Raw genomic sequence first — 17,154 nt, forward strand, 5'->3', positions numbered from 1 at the left:
CAATTATCTATTTTCTGAATAAAAGATCTGTACAAAAATAAACTTTATATCAAAATTTAAATAAATTCTCTTTCTCTAATTATTTCATAACTTATCGAAATAAAACGATCCGAAGAAATGGGAAAGTACTATTAATTTTATGCAGATAAGAAATAATCCTTACCCCAAAGTTGCTCCGCCGAGGCCCGAAATCTCTCCCTCCTCTCAGGATGTTTGGATCGTCGGTCTCTTCCTGCTTCTTCCATTACTCAGGACACTCGCGGAAAACACTCGCGGATAATATACTACAATCGCGCGCGGACTAATTAATTTGCGCGACACTGCGGCACTCCACGTAAGATCTCCTCGAGAATTCCTTCAAAAGCTAGCAGCGTCTAGCCCTGCAAGGTAGACAAGTATATTTGGAACCACAATATAACAATACCGGACAAGGGTTAAGCGCCACGCGGAAGAAGACGAAATCGATCGTGTCTAATCAATCGATCGAATTATTACCGCTTAGGGCCGAACCGTTTGCCGGAAACAGGGTGTATTCTCAATCAGCTTTAAATCTTTTACAGCGAAGGATAAAGTAAATTGAGATCCCATATATACTGGTCCCCTCACGACGGGTGACTCCCAAGCCGTCGGAGACCTCGGATTCAATCTCGGAGCCTTAAAAAAAAGTCCATTAGTCCGATAACTTGAACGGCACTCCCGAAGTAAACGCGCGGCACGACGAACCGGCTGCGGTTCGTTTATTCTGTTAAATCGACGACGAGGGTACGTGAGCTTCCCCGTCTTTGGGTTTTTATCCAAGCAGAACAAGGGTTTTGCTTGGGTAATCCTCGGAGTACTGATGGGTCCTCCCACCGCGCCAAAGTCGTACCTATATAAGAAGGAAGATATCGTCGGTGAAAAATTATACAATTATATGCATATATAATACGTAGATAGATTATGAACAATTAAATTAAAATTGACGTGTTATAAAGCAATAATTATTAGCATATTTTTTATCAATTTAATTATTCAGGATATATTGTAATTCTAAAATATTTTCTTTCTTTTTTCTACATGTTTCTAAATTATAGATATATATTTAAGAGATTTCGGTATTTCTCTCTCTCTCTCTCTCTCTCTCTTTCATTTATATCATTTTATATATATTTAACTCTGGAAGAAAAAAAGAAATGTTTAACGCGTCTCAGATTTTATTTAAAAAATATTTAGACAAAAGAGAGAAGAGAAAATAAAATAACACGTCCAAATACTTTAATATTTTTTTTAAATCTGTATAGATAATGTATTTTATTATTTTATTTATTATTTTGTAAGTATATAGAATGGAATAAATATCTTGCTCTAATCTTCTTGGTTCATGAAATGTGAATATCACACACACACACACACACACACACACACACACACACACACACACACGCACGCACACACACACGCACGCACGCACGCACGCACGCACGCACGCACGCACGCACGCACGCACGCACGCACGCACGCACGCACGCACGCACGCACGCACGCACGCACGCACGCACGCACGCACGCACGCACGCACGCACGCACGCACGCACGCACGCACGCACGCACGAACGCACACACACACACACACACACACACACACACATGAAGGAAATAAAATTAAATAAAGAATTTATATTCCAAAAATATTTTACTTATTTGTGTATAATTTTCTTATATCTCTTTCTTATCTTTTTTTATCGAAGTACTAAGCTCAAAAATTTAATTAATCACAATATATATTGACATTAGAGAATTAATAAATTATATCTTTATGATATCCCATTAATATTATTTCCTGAAATTTTATCTGCATATATAAAGTATTTAACAAAAAGAAAAAAAGATCTTCCAGATTTTTGTAAAAAAAATTACCGTGTTGCTATATAATTTAATCACTTTCTACCCCAAGCATTAACTATAAGAAATATATATATTTTATAATTTTTTTTTTATTTATATTCATTTATTCCTGTAAAAAAAATTTGAGACATGCTTCTAACGGTTTGTCTCTTGTAATTACTGCTCAGTTATATAATAACTGTAGTATCGAAATATGCATTGCAAGTAAGTGATTCGTTCGATCAATAACGCGTCGATAATTACAAGCTCCGTTCTGATGTGAACTCTATATACGTGTGCGTTTTTGTGTGCACAATGGATTCCATTCCAGGATTAAACATTTATATATTATATATTATGGTATACCCCCCCCCCAATTTGTTCTAGTCTATTCATATCAAGGCAATCGATCTTTGAAATATGGCGAAATATCTAACCATATTCACCCAATTACATCACCTCGAGTTAACAGAGAAAGATAATAATCTGTCTTGTCAACGAATTCTCCCATGTCTCATTCTCGTCTCAAGTCTCCTCGCTATACACACTTCCAACAACGATAATCGTGAACGCGGTCGATACTCGAGAGCGAACCATTTGTCATAAGTTTATTTAGACACTCCCGAGATGAAACGATCGACGTATTACGACGTTCTTTCGTGATTTAAATCCGACGATGCGCCAAAACATTCATATAAGTACCGACGTGGATATTACGCGAGTCAAATCAGCAGCCAATTGAGCCATTCCGAACAAACCGTCCAAAAATATATATACGTTCGAGACACGTTCGCGTGAATTTCGCGAGATGCAAATGCAATTGAACAGTTAACACATCACTGCGCTAGGCTCCGTTACCTAAATCACACTGTATATCGGCGTATTCCATTACATTAAATCGCGCGATCCGACGATTCGCGTACTACTCCGCGCTCTCGAAATGCAAAAGCGGATACTAATAAGTTACCCTAAGATTAACGATTAATCGGACCGCGTTTGAGTTCAAGTATATCTTTTGAGAGATAATCAGGATTCACATTAAGTAAATCGCGACGAACCGTTAACTCTCCGTCTGTATACGTGCAGAATTTACGACGTTCGAGCCAAAATATAATATCTGCTTTTATCGATCCAATTCTTTATAAAAAATGCGTTCTTAAACAAGATGGCCGTGAGCTCCCCTTACTTCTTAGGAAGCAGGGGGTTTGTAACTATGCTCCCTCCTGTTCTTCTTATCTCCGTGATACAGACGGAGAGTTAATCTAGTTTTCCGATTCCCTCTGCGAATAAACCGCGCGAAGCGCCTGCAATGAACGACCAGCATCTCGGTGCGTGCGAATGGTGAGAATCGATCAGTCGCGTAGACAAATACTTAATGTCGCGTAGACGATGATTAATAGAGGAAGAGGACCATGTACATATATATTTTCGATACCTGTGATACCATATCGTAATATTCACCGCGAAGGACTTCGCAGCGTAACAATATTATACGCGCGGAGCGGCACGGCACACGCTCGGCTGGCTGTCGGCTCGAGTCACCGGACGAGAATGCTGGCGCGGCGACTTTTTTTTGTAAAGTCACACAGCGCCGGGCGCGGCCTGTGATTCGCGCGACGTCACGGCGTGACGTATGGCGCCGCGGTTTATACAAAAACCAGTGCCGAGCGTGCCAACCGTCTCGCTGCCAATAATGGGTCTGTTTTCTATCGCTGAACTATAAGTTACTCCACATTAGAAGGAAAATGATAAACTCTTTAACTAGCGCGGTCAGTTCGGCAATAGGAAACAGACTCATATTATCGATATAATAAAAATTACGTTTAATATATCCAGCGAATTAATGTACGTCGAATATTCCGTTCTTTACTCTTTGATGAACAGACTAAATCGCATACTTTGCGCGTTGTTTTTAAAACTGCCGTCACTAATTGAGATAACAATTCTATTCGATTTTGAAAGCGCCTTTAAATTGTAATATTATATAACTTGTGTTTTAATATTAAAATTAATTACTAATAATTTTTTTCATATATCTCTACATTCGATTTATTAAAAAGATATTTGAGTTCCTTTCTTTTGCACGAATTTATATATTTAAACTATTTATATAAAATATTAGCCAAACGCGCAAGCCTTAGATTTTATTTGAAACTATTTAAACTATTTAAACTATTTTATTCTTACAGTCAAAAATCTTAGAGATTGTTTTTACATTTTGTATATTTTACGGTAAATCACGGGAATCGGTGTTTTTGTGAAAATTTTATTCCACTCTTTTCTTTATTTTTTGTTATTTGTTTATTATTTTTAAATTGATTTTTTGTTGTAATTTTATCGTATTTTATATAAATATACATATATTTTTTTATAATTTTTTTAATTAAGGCAATTTTTTATTTGTTTTCCTTTATAAACGCTCCAAACTTTATCTAGGCATTTGGCAGTTTGAAGTTGATAAATAAAGTTAAATAGTCCTGCTATAGTTTAATCTTGATAACAATTAAGTATCTTTTTCTATTGTTTCAGACGGATTATAATCGGCATCTTGAACAACTATTTGAGCGCGTAACGACTTTACTTATCGAGAGTCTGCAAACAAAGATAGCTATCGACAATTTTGGGCAAGTTGCCGAACTTCACAAACGTCTGGAGCAAGTTGCCGAACTTCACAAACGTCTGGAGCAAGTACGAGACTTATTCGGTAAGTAAAACTATAGTTTATCGTCAGAAAAGGTTTTCTTTCTAATCACAATGAGAAATCTGATTTCCTTTATTGAAATAAAATCTTATCACTCACCATCCGTTCGCCGCCAGATGAAAACGTCGCCGGCAGAACAATGGCCGAGGAGACGGGGCGATTCTTACGTAAAATCAAGGAACTGTCGAACGTGGTGTCGGCGATGGAGTTTCGTGAGCCATCCCGCGAATCGGAGCTAAGAGATATCGAGTCGAGGCTGAGCGACTTGAGGATTCTCGTCGAGCAGGATAAATGCCTGAATGCCGGCGGAAAGTTCGAATGGGTGGACAGTGTGTTAGTAAAGGTATTCAATCCAATGACACGCTTTTATACGTTTCCTTATCATAGAGAGCTACATTTTCATTACTGAAATTTATGAAGACTCACTTTATGGGGATGTACCGTAGTATCACGTGGTACCACCGCATGATACTAACGTATGTATATGATAGAAGACATTTTGACAATGTTGCTTTAAATTATTCTCCTTACTTCGTAGTATACCCGAACTTAATTTAGGCAACTCTAATACGTTATTCTTTACGATGCTTCTCATATTTTACATAGCGAGCGATAAAGTTGGGCTACTTCGAACTTTACTTCTCGCTACCTATCCTAATATTTTATCCTTGACACATGATAACGTAAGTATTACAAAAGTTTTAATAGAGTCGAAAATTGTGGTTTCCAAAACTTTCCCAACACGTGAAACTATTTCTATTCATTATTTATATCAATTTTATTGCATTTCCTCTTTATTATAATATATTAAATGTAATATGACAGTTAATGAGTTGTCAAGCTAAAGTAAACCGTAAATATTCATCTGATTATTTTGCAATTCGGCAATATATTGAAAAACATTTTAAATCTGTTATATTAAACAATTTTTTTAGCGCAGTTATATTGTAATTTCTTACACATCCGTGAAAAGCTGTATATTATAGAATCTCATTTTCCAATCAGCAAAACTTTGCTAAATTAAGCTAAAACTTTGTTTCGTCCAAAGTAATATAACGAAGTCATCTTTCAGTGCTTGCAAGACGGTACTTGGCTGCTCATCGACCAGGTTAATCTGTGTAGCCCGGCTGTATTAGACAGACTTAATGGACTGTTAGAGCCGAACGGTGTTCTCAGTATCGGCGAACGAGGAGTTGATAGCGAAGGCAATGTCATTACCATCAAGCCGCACGAAAATTTTCGCCTATTTCTAACCATGGATCCCCGATACGGCGAAATTTCCAGGTGATTTATATCTCTTGGCACCAACATGTCAATAATAATTAAATATCGTATGATTTTATATACGTCAATTATGTGCAAAAGTCGTGAGATTAAATTATTATCCTACTCCGAAAATATTACGTCACAAATTCTCGCACATATGCAAATATATTTTCCAAGATCTGACAAAAATGGAATAAAAAGCTGCCACCAAGACGGCAACTTTACATTACAATATAATGTTTGAAAAATATATGATAATCATTTTATACATTCAACATGTTGCAATACAGTTTTAAAATCATGAAATTATTTTGTGAAATCAATTATATCAATTATATCGTGACAGAATAATTTTAGATACCCATTAATACAAAATACAATTGACGATTTTAGGGCCATGCGTAACAGAGGCGTCGAGATTTACATGCTCGGCTCGAAGGAGAACGTCAACGAGGATGTAATCGATTTCAAGTCGCTGTTACTTAGCGCCGGCATTACGAAGTCCGCGCATCGCGACGCACTGCTCGAGATTTACGACAGAATGTCGGAGGAGATCGTCGCCGTGGACCGATTCAGCGCGATCGATTTGCTGCACACCGCGTTCTTGGTGAAGCAACGGTCGCTGCGCGGATTCCCCGCGGAGCAATCGATCAGGAACGCGTGTATCGACGTCTACGTGAAGTCTAGATCGTCGCGAGATCCGCGTTTCAAAGACCATCTGACTTCCCTGATCGATGAAATTGTTGAGCGACATGTCGCGCGCGATGATGAAGAGATGTCGATGATCGATTTGGATGCCGCCACGTGGAGCGTGAAGAATCTGCAAGACAATTCGAGACTCGTTAGGATCAGACAACAAGGCTTACTATTGAACGCTGCTGTTAACATGTACAAATCATCCCTAAAATCTGATTCGGGAAATATCGAAAGAGATATTGTTACGACGAAGTTGTTGAACGACTTCTGCGGTCTTAAAGAGGATGAAAAGTTGGACGTTGACGTTGCTGACGTATTGCCGTATCTCCTCTTGAATTTTTACGAGCAATCCTCGAAAGACGACGCGCTACTCAGGAAGGAATGGATCTCAAAGATCTTGCGAGGAGACGCGATACTTGACGATCTTGAGGAGAAGAACGCGCTATGGGCGAAAATAATCGCAGATTTTTGTTTCGAATCTGCAAACGCGAGAAGTTCGTTACCCTGGGATCTATGGCAGCTCGTTGGAAAGGATCCTTCCATCGGAGGACTTAGCGACGCGAATAAATTGTTACTGTTGCTATATGCATTCGGTATGATTCTAAAAAGTGATACATCGCAAAAAAAGACGGAGATGTTGGAGAACGAAGACTTGATATCCGATAACTATAACTCTAGCGTTGTAAATGACGGTAAATATTCTAGATTAAGCTAACGATATCTAATTTAATTACATTATCAACGATATCGCATCTTGAATTGAAAAGTCTCACAACTTAGTCATTTTTTTAGGAAATAAAATTGCGAAGTGCAATTAAGCCTATCAATTCGTAATTAACGCAATATCTTATTTCGAAATCGTGAATTTTTTCCAGAATAAAACAATTTATTTAATTAGTTTATCTTATAAATAAAAGGTTAATAATTTTAATTTGCAAGAGTATTCGATTTCTCATTTATTACTTTTTAGTTTTGCTTTTTGTTTCAAGGCACGATGTTTTTATTGGATAGACCATTAGTAAGATTTTTTACTTGCAGGTAAGCTACTTGCACAATTGAAAAACCAACCGCTCATAACGTGCTTCGTGCAGTTCCTTGAACAAGCGCATTCTTGCATCAAAGCGATTTTACAATATGTAAAGGTAAATGTCGACAGTTACGTCAAATGGAGAGCAGGGTTGAGATGGTTCGCGAGATTCGAAAGACTGGTCGAAATTACGCTCATAGATAAGTCAGAAAAGTCTAAAGACGTGGTCACGAATTTGGAACAGACTTCTCTGTTGCTAAGAGTGCATTATAAATGGCTACTGAAGTTCATACGTGAACTACTCCTGAGAGCCAAAGAATATTTGAGCGTAGAAACCATGAGCGTAGTAGTCAAACGGCTGAGGGAGACTATAAGCCCCATAAACAACCAACTGGAATCGATATACGATCCTCTCGGGAAGATATCGAAAAGAATCAAGAAAGAATTGACCCTCCCACCGCCTCATTCCACGAAGATCAGCATGGAAGTGCACTCGGAACTAATGAGGATAACGGGGGACTTCGATGTGAGAGACGAAGGAGGCAGCACCCTGAAACAAAAATTAAAGATTATATCCGCGCAGTTTGAGAACACGCTGGCGATGAGACAGCAAACGATTTCCTTGTGGAGCGACATTTACTCCAGGAAGTCGAGCGACGGAACGACGTTGCAAACCGTTAACGAGGTAGAAAAATTCTGCAAAGAGAGCCACATTCGTCTGCGAGGTCCTACGGAAGTCGAGGATATTCTGAACAAAGTACGCTCTCTTCCAAAAGAGGAAATGACGCAGCTGAACATGAGGACACAGTTGTGGCCGATTTACGAGTACGTGTTTCTGTCGCTCGCCTGTACTCTGCAAGAAGAAATGTGTCGGAAAGCAACGATTTCCGGTGTCGCTTTGGCCAAATGTCTTGCGAGATTCGCGGATGTGGCCAGTATACCGAGCGATCTGATGGGCTTGTTGAGCGCGATAGCTCGAAAGGAAGTCGTGCAAGGATCAGATCTCTTGTTGCTGCCGGAACTGTTCCGCTGTCTCGAACAGTTTGTTCAACGTTCTTACGCTTTTAAGGATTCGAGCCGCCTTTTGCATTGGCGCGGTATAACGGAGGAAGATATAGAGAAATCGGTAACTTCCTACACCGAATCCAAGGTTTGTGTCTTATTTTTGTATATAAATTACTAATATTAAATTTTCAGCAGTTAGGAACTCGAAACTGATTGTTAATTAATTATTATTAGGAGATATTTCAAATACAATTAATCTAATCAATATATACAATTTTGGGGTACGTGTGATTGATGTGGTGTGCCCCTAAAAATAGCCATTCGCGCTCTACGAGTCGGATAATGATTTTCGTTAGTATGATGTGCCCAATTCGACTCTTAATGAAAGGACCGATTGGCCGCTTAGTAATTTGATGGAATCGTTTATAAACTTAGTCGGCGCGGCCAGGGGCTCGCGAGAAAGTGCGTTTTGTCTGCTTAGTGTAATGCCGTTTTGATAGGGACACACGTGGCCACCACACAATTAATGTAATATTTATAATTTACATAATCATAGATATAATTATCTTTCAAAATTTTAACTACTTCTCGAAACTTTTCTAAAGTTTCTCATTTAAAAATATATCGTTTTATTCATTTATTTATAGAGGGAATTTATATACGTCGGTGGACCCGTTCTCTTGAAACTAGTACTGCAATTAATGTTGAATAAAACAAACCAAGAAGAAGAGAATAATGTTTTTTCCACAATCACGCTCGGAACATATGCGGCGCAAGTGAATCAGCTGCAGCTACTAAATGAGATTTTGTGGCGCAATAGTATCTCGTTAACAAACTCCCGACGCGATTCAAGCCGTAGCGATTTAGCAACATTAACGTTTTACTTGCACTTATATGTATCCAAATTTCCGGTCGACAAATCAAAACTGTACGAGATACTTGGAATCTCGATTGACGCCGACGGAAAGAATCCTAACCGGAATCCTGAAATCGACCTGATTAGAGTCGATATAAAAAATTGCGAAGACATGGAGCGTAGGTTGACGAGCGATTATCTCGAGCCGAAGGAAGAATTGAACAAAGCGTATGACAAAATAAAGATTATGAATGAGGAGACGGTCCTTCAAGAAAAAGACACGCTTCAACGGGGAAGAGCGTGGATGATACTCGGTTACATGCAATTGTTACTTTTTGGAAATTTGGATCTTATCGATCCCGTGCATAAAGTGGAATTGAAATTCAAGTACTTGGAGGAGGACATCGCCGATTGCAAAAAGACGATATACGTTACAACGTTGCAGGATCGTATTCTGGGTATATCACCGGTGATGGATGAGCGAATCCATCCGAGATCAGCATTCACGAGCACCTACAAGAACGAGAAGTTCTTGTTGAGGGATAATCTCAGCTGTCTGAGAGCGTTCAGGCCACCGCCCGTCAAATTTGCCTCGCTCAGCAAAGACTGCGCCGATTTTAGGAACGGAGTAGGTTCCTACACGAAGGTGAAGAAGCACATGAACAACCTGTGTGATATCGGGACCAAGATCATTGAAAAAAAACGCGTGGAATCAGATGATCGTGTTTTGCGAGAAGCGGAAAACTGGAGCTTATCAGTGCAAGGGTTCGCCGAGCGGATCGAGACGAATTATCTGTCAGATTATCCGGACGTGATTTCTCCATTACTGACTGCGCTGGCGCAGTTAAATCACGGCGTTTCCATACTGATCAACGAAATCCGACGACTGATATCTTTGTATAAAACCGATGACGCGGATTTCGAGCGTATGATGAATTTGATCAAGTTTCCGACGATCGGCGGGTCGTCGGTCGCTGATCTTTCACATCTAAGTAGATTATGCGTTTCCGAGAGCGTAAGGAATCTCATCGGCGAGTATTCGTCTTCCACAGATACGTTTGTTAAAATGCGGGAGCAGTTCCGGATATTGAAGTCGGGTTTGCACGAACTACGTAATTACGTAATTGTCAACAGAGGTCTGACTAGATCAGAGTGGCGAGACATGAATAAGCTGCTGCAACAGATAGTTCTGATCTGGAAGCAGCAGCAGCAAGAGGAAGAGAAACGGGCCGCGGAGAAAGACAGCTTGTACAAGAATAAGATCGAAAATCACGGCGACACGTTGACGGAGAAGGAAGAGCTTGCTCTGGAAGTCCGCAAACTGTTCCCAACGCACCGCGAAAAGGACTCCTTTGATCGAAAGGAGATCCAATCAGACGAGACGGAAATGAGCTTCACCGGTCTCGTCACCAAAGACGACATCAGGGAGATCCAGCAGATCCACTCGAACATCGTCACGTCTTACATCGCGACCAAGTGGATATGCAACAGTTCTGCTGCGGCGAGTTCGACGAATTACATCGGGCCTCTGATTCAAAGGTACAACGTGGTGTACGGAATACTCGACAACATTCTGCCGAGTTTAAGCGAAAAATTTACGGTCAAATTGTACAACAGCTTCAACTTCCTGGTCACTTTGGGGTTGCAAGCGAGTCGAGAGAAGAGCGCGGATCGGAATTTGTTGGAGAACATCGAAGGACAAATGAGAGCATACGATTTCTACAAGGACTGCAACGTTGAGGAAGTGGAGAAGTGTCTACCATTGTGCGAGAGTATCCTGAATCGTGTCGATCAGCTGCTGCTGGAGGAGAGGCCGGAACACCCCACTTTGAGATCGATACGATGCAAAATAGAAAGGATCTACACGTTCTCGATCACTTCACCTGTCTCCAGATTTCTGACAGGTTTGGTGTTGCTGTTCGACGAGATGCACAATTTGAAGGAGAACGCGCATAGCGGCGTCATAATCACGGACCTCATGTCAGAGTTAACGCAGCGGATAGAATCCTGGAGGAAACTAGCGCTAAAAAGCTGGAAAGGTTGCCTCGATACAACGTACAAGAATCTCAGATCGGATACGTCCAAGTGGTGGTTCTTTTTGTACGCGCTGATCGAAAGTTACGTTATGAGACCCGAGAAAAATAACGTTCAGCAAGCAAACGACGAGCCTATCACCAGGCAAAAGTTGGTAGAATCACTGGAGCGTTTCATGAACGAGTCGTCCCTCGTCGAATTCGAGTCGCGCTTGGATCTCCTCTTGACGTTCCACTGTCACGTGTATTACTTCGACGACAGCGACAACAAGAACGAGCTCTTGGCCGTATTGTGGAACATGTACAATTATTACAAGCAATTCGTAGACGATGTGAATGCAAAGATCGCCGCTTTGAAAGCGCCCATCGAGAAGAAGCTGAAGGACTTCGTTGAGATCGAGCTATCTCAGCGATCGAACGATATCAACTATTCGGCTGTGAAGGAGAAGGTCGAAAAGACGCATCGCAAACTGCATGAATACGTAAAGGAATTTCAGAATGCCCTGAAACAAAACGTGTCTTCTTGCTTGACTGTTAAGTCAGAATCTTATAGTACAGAGATGAACAAGGGCATCTGGGATGATGGAGAACATCGTAGGCACGTGATGAACCCTGAAGATTTTATTATACCACCAGCTGTAAACGTGGAAGTACAGTTAAGTGGGCTTGTCAAAAGAACAGGGACAGCCAGGCGTCTATGCAAAGAGATAGTCCTGGCAAATTCTTATCCCCAGGTACGAGAAGAACTTGAAAATTTCATCGAAGATTACATGGAGCAGAGCGCGCGTCTACGGAATACGAACGTCAACAGAAGTTTACCGAAGAATAAACAAAAGTCTGAAGCGAAGAGCTTTTTGCATCAGAAGAAAAGTACGCTCTCCAAGTACTTCAAGACGTTGAAGACTCAGATAGGCATATCCTATCGCACTGGTATACAGGCGTTGAAAAATGACGCGGACAAGGTGATAGACTTCACGGTGCCACCTTTGGATCTGAGTATAATCGGCCAGTACTTTAAACTGAATAAACCTGATCAGGATATGCTGATGCAGTGGAAAGGCTGCGAGAAGTATTATTATAAATCTCTCATCAGGTTGAACGCTCTCAACGCGATGCTCAGCACAAGCCAGACCGATCTGGGGCTGCGGAACATAGAATGTTGCCGTGGATATTCCGCGCATTTGATGATGATGGCCCACAAGAAGAAGAAGACCCTCGTCCAGACATTCAATTATTTCTCATTGCTTCGCGTACAGATTTCGAGTCTGTCCGAAACGCACGAGCAGGATCTGTACGGGGAGAAGCGGGAAATAGGACATGAATGCGCGGAGCACCTGAAAACGTTGCTGATTACGTTGGAAGTTGGATTCGAGCAGCTGCTGCTGTTTCTGCAATGCTGTCCCGCGAAATCATCAACGGATCCGAACAGAGCGGCACTTACGTTGGACGCGAATGCACTTCCTATAATCGCTGGCTCTCAAAATGACGAAGTTTGGAAAAACGCGAACGCTCTGCTGAAGGATAATTTGAATTCAGTAAGAGATACCGCAAAACGTTTCCACGCCTTATTCATGCCACTTAAAATCTTATCGGAAAATCAACCTAAAGCCAGCCATAATTTACCTTTAAGTTCGAAGAACTTTGAATTCGTGAAGCAATGTTGTGCGACAATCGAAGTCCTAAGAGCGCGAACTAAGGAATTAAAACGACTGTTTGAGCACAACTTGAACGTTGTACATTCTATCTGGGACAATATAGAGTCATTAGACAAGAAAATGGAATCTTTCCTTTGTTGCGTCGAAAAATTTAGAACAGGTATACAAAATAGAGAGCAATCAGGAGAAAAAAATCACAATATCAAGCAGTATGAATCAGCTCTAAAATGTCTAAAAGAAAAGATATTACTTGTAATACAGAAGAAATACAAAGCTCATACCGAGAAAGATGTGCCGCGCCTCAATGAGAAACCGAACGAGGAAAATGATAACGACATAGAAAAAGAAGCAGAAGAAAAATTAATGGTGAAACTTGTTGAATTGCTTGAACAGGATATAACCGAACTGGAACTGTCTAACATATACAATTTATTTTTACAATCAGCAGACTATTGTACCAGGTAAGGATTATTTGACTATTCAACATTTACTATTCGCGGGCGGCATAGATGATTTTAAAATATAATGTGTCATCAATCAATATAATGTGATGTTTCTTTTGAGAAATCTTTTATTGAACAAAAGCATATTATTTTTCTATATCTATAAATAAAAACAATGTTAATAAATTTTTGCTAACGTGAAATAGAAGCTGTAAATTCCGTGAAATTAATAAGTATATATATATTTTTTTTTTTCAGGTCGCTCGTAAAATATTTACCTCTACTGGAACAATATATCTTGCTCGTTCAGTTTTATTTAAACGAGCAGGTGGCATCATTCCGTATCACGTGCAAAATGCTGTACCTGCAATTAAACGTATTCTTAGATCTGGCTGCAAATGGGTTCTGCGTGCCAAAGGATTTAGATCTGGAGGAAAGCGATTCAAACGAGTCAGGCGAGATGACAGAGAAAGGCGGAATGGGTTTAGCTGATGGCGAAGGAACGAGAGACGTTTCCGATAGAATAGAATCCGAGGATCAGCTTGAGGATGCAAAACCCGCGGATCAAGAACGGGAGAAACAAGACGATAAGAATTGTAATGAAGAGGAGAAGGGAATCGACATGTCCGAGGATTTCGAAAGTCAGCTTCAAGATATGGAGAAGAACGATAATGATGAAGAACAGAGCGATGATGACGAAGAAAACGATTTGGATAAAGAAATGGGACAGACGGGAGAAGGCGCTGAGCAGCTTGATAAAGAAATCTGGGGCGACGATCAGGAAGAATCCGAAGAGAACAACGAACAGCCGGAAAACGAGGATGAAGAGGAAGGCACGGGCGAACAAATCGGTGAGAAGGAAATGGGCGCGAGGGATGACAGAGATAACAGAAAACAGGAAGACGATGACGACACAGATGAAAATCGACAAGAGGAAAATAAAAAGGAGATAAACGAGCTGAATGAACCAGAAGTAGATGAGGATCAAATTAATCCTTATCACGGCAAGTTCCAGCCTCAACCGGAACCCGAACCGCTTGATTTACCGGAAGACTTGAATCTGGATGAGGACGGTAAGGAAGACAAGGGGGGCGAGGACGAGAATCCCTTCGACATCGACGAGATGAAGAAGCCGCCGCCAGAAAAGCAGGATGTAGAACTCGGGAAAGAATCTGAGGAGACTAAAGAAAATGATTCTGGGGAGAACTCCAGCGAAGACGAGAACGAGAATAACGAAAATACGGATAAAGAAAACCAAGCGGAAAGAACAGAGGAAGAGCTCGAAACTGATAAGGAAACTGAAGAGAAAAGTGGAGAGAATGCGGGAGCCGAGAACAAAGACGAGGAGCAGAATCGAGATGAAGAAGCGGAGGAAGACAAATTACAAGAGAAGGCAGCGCCGAGTGCAGATGATGCGACCAAGCAAATGGATGCTGCGCAACAAATTGAGCAAACGATGGAAGGTTCACGGGACACGGTGGCGCAACAACCGGACACGAAGGATCAACAGGAGGAAACTTCAGCCGAAAATACTCAAGAGGATAATAATGATAAAGGCACAGGCCAGTCGCAATCGGCACAACAAGAAAGCGGGCATTCAGGATCATCTAAGCAGGAAACTGTTCCGGCACCGCAGAGCAACGCTATGACGAAACCAGTCGAGAAGAGGAAGAACCCGGGCGAGAGCAACGAGGATCGCAGTCTGTTGGATAGATTTGAGCCGACGCTGAAGAAATTGAAGACGATCTACTCGCAGGACGAGATATCGAAAGATGAGAAGGAGGACGATGCGAGCAATGCTGATGGCGACAAAGCCGAGATGGCTCAACACATCAAGGAATCTGAAAGATTTGACGATTGCACGCTCGACGCCGCGACGGAAGATCAGGTCAGACAACAAGCTTCGAATACGGATAAAGATGAGAATGAAGAGGAGAAAAAAGATGACACTATGGACGTAGAGATGCACGAGGATAAAGAGAACGACGTGGCGGATGATAAAATAAATGAGCATAAATCCGAAAAGATCTCCGAGATTACAGATAACAAAGGCAAAAAGGATTCTGATGGTAAAAGAAACAACGTGGACGACAATCAGACGGAGACAATGGTCGAATTGGAAGGCGAAACAGCAGAAACTATGAAAGTGCAGAGAGGAACTGAATCTACATTTCACACGATGGAATGGAGCGTGGAAGAGAGTGATCTTGCCTCCGGTTACGCGGAAAGAAAGCGATTCGAGGTGGAAAAGATGTTGGGCGAATGGACGCAAATGCCTTCGACGGAGGAAGCCACAGCCGCATGGAATCGTCTATGTTCGGTCACGGATGCAGCCGCTAGGGATTTGTCCGAAAAATTAAGATTGGTGTTGGAGCCCACGCAAGCGTCGAGATTGAAGGGCGATTATAAGACGGGCAAACGCATCAATATGCGAAAAATCATCCCCTATATAGCCAGTCAATTTCGCAAGGATAAAATCTGGCTCAGGCGCACGAAACCGTCGAAACGTGACTATCAGATCGTCCTCGCATTAGACGATTCCAGCAGCATGGCAGATAATCATTCCAAGGAATTGGCCTTCGAGTCTTTGTCACTGATTAGTAAGGCAATGACGTATCTGGAAGTAGGACAACTTAGTGTCATAAGTTTCGGGGAGCAGGTGAAAGTGTTGCATCCTTTAGGAGAACCTTTCACAGAACAAAGTGGATCCAGGTACCTTTACTTTTACGTAAATCTTTATATGCATTTAATATTAAATTAAATATAAGCTCAATAGTTTAGGAGATAAAACTAGACAAAGGATATTGATCTTACAATTAGTCACTATTTTACATATTCAAATTTATCAGTCATAACTGTTTAAGAACTTAATCAGGATAATCTTATTTTATTTTATTTATTTCATGTAAAAATTGTGTGGAATTTTATAGCCATTTCATGTTTCTTTTCTGTTCTTTTCTTTACAGGCTAATACAAGAAATGAGGTTTGATCAAAAAAAGACAATGATTGGGCAATTAGTCGATTTTACGGTGGACATGCTCGAGGATCAGCGTACTTCATCCGACAATGCTAAACTGTTGGTAGTACTATCGGATGGCAGAGGGATATTTTCAGAAGGAAAAGAAAAAGTGAATTATGCTGTCAGGAGAGCTAGACTTGTAGATATCTTCCTAGTGTTCATAATAGTCGACAATCCAATTAACAAGGTAATTCTTATTTCACTTCTTAAAATTATCATGTTATTAATAATCATCGCAATAATAATAATAATAGTTCATTTTCAACACTAAAAAACTTTAAGAAATGATTATTAAGTCTGATTGTTTATTTTTTCAGGATTCAATATTAGACATCCGTATGCCTGTGTTCGAAGGAGGAAAATTGTTAGGAATTCGATCATATATGGATAATTTTCCATTTCCATTTTATATGATTCTTAAAGACATAAACACATTACCGGGAGTTCTGAGCGATGCCTTACGTCAATGGTTTGAAGTAGTTGGAAAAATTGATACTTAGACTGATAAATGTAATTTTAAACATTCAAACTTTTAAATTTGAAGTTGTATAAATAGTGGAGGCAAATTAGGTTTTTATCTCAAAACCAG

The 17,154-nt window shown here is 40.5% G+C and overlaps 2 protein-coding genes across 3 annotated transcripts in view; one reads left to right on the forward strand and one right to left on the reverse strand.

Moving 5' to 3' along the window:
• Positions 1-3,406, reverse strand: part of LOC143897499 (uncharacterized) — an 82,201-nt gene extending 78,795 nt beyond the window's left edge. The window contains exons 1-3 of one of the 2 annotated variants that reach the window (XM_077406207.1): positions 3,299-3,406; positions 496-868; positions 164-380 (exon numbers count right to left, since the gene is read on the reverse strand). The gene's annotated coding sequence lies outside the window, so the exon portion shown is untranslated. Of the gene's footprint in view, positions 1-163; positions 459-495; positions 869-3,298 lie in introns of those variants that run through there. The other variant, XM_077406209.1, reaches the window with a different exon arrangement.
• The window catches only part of LOC143897495 (midasin), a 108,549-nt gene extending 91,484 nt beyond the window's left edge, over positions 1-17,065 (forward strand). Inside the window, exons 12-20 of the mRNA XM_077406196.1 lie at positions 4,393-4,567; positions 4,681-4,907; positions 5,637-5,848; positions 6,224-7,218; positions 7,565-8,703; positions 9,206-13,563; positions 13,804-16,257; positions 16,512-16,752; positions 16,883-17,065. Coding sequence (XP_077262322.1) covers positions 4,393-4,567; positions 4,681-4,907; positions 5,637-5,848; positions 6,224-7,218; positions 7,565-8,703; positions 9,206-13,563; positions 13,804-16,257; positions 16,512-16,752; positions 16,883-17,065 — 9,984 coding nt within the window. The remainder of the gene's footprint in view (positions 1-4,392; positions 4,568-4,680; positions 4,908-5,636; positions 5,849-6,223; positions 7,219-7,564; positions 8,704-9,205; positions 13,564-13,803; positions 16,258-16,511; positions 16,753-16,882) is intronic.
• The last annotated feature ends 89 nt before the right edge of the window (positions 17,066-17,154 follow it).

The sequence above is a fragment of the Temnothorax americanus genome, unplaced genomic scaffold (genome assembly GCF_048541705.1).
Source record: "Temnothorax americanus isolate GAGA-0224 unplaced genomic scaffold, ASM4854170v1 Scaffold20, whole genome shotgun sequence".
Classification (NCBI taxonomy): Eukaryota; Metazoa; Arthropoda; class Insecta; order Hymenoptera; family Formicidae; genus Temnothorax; species Temnothorax americanus.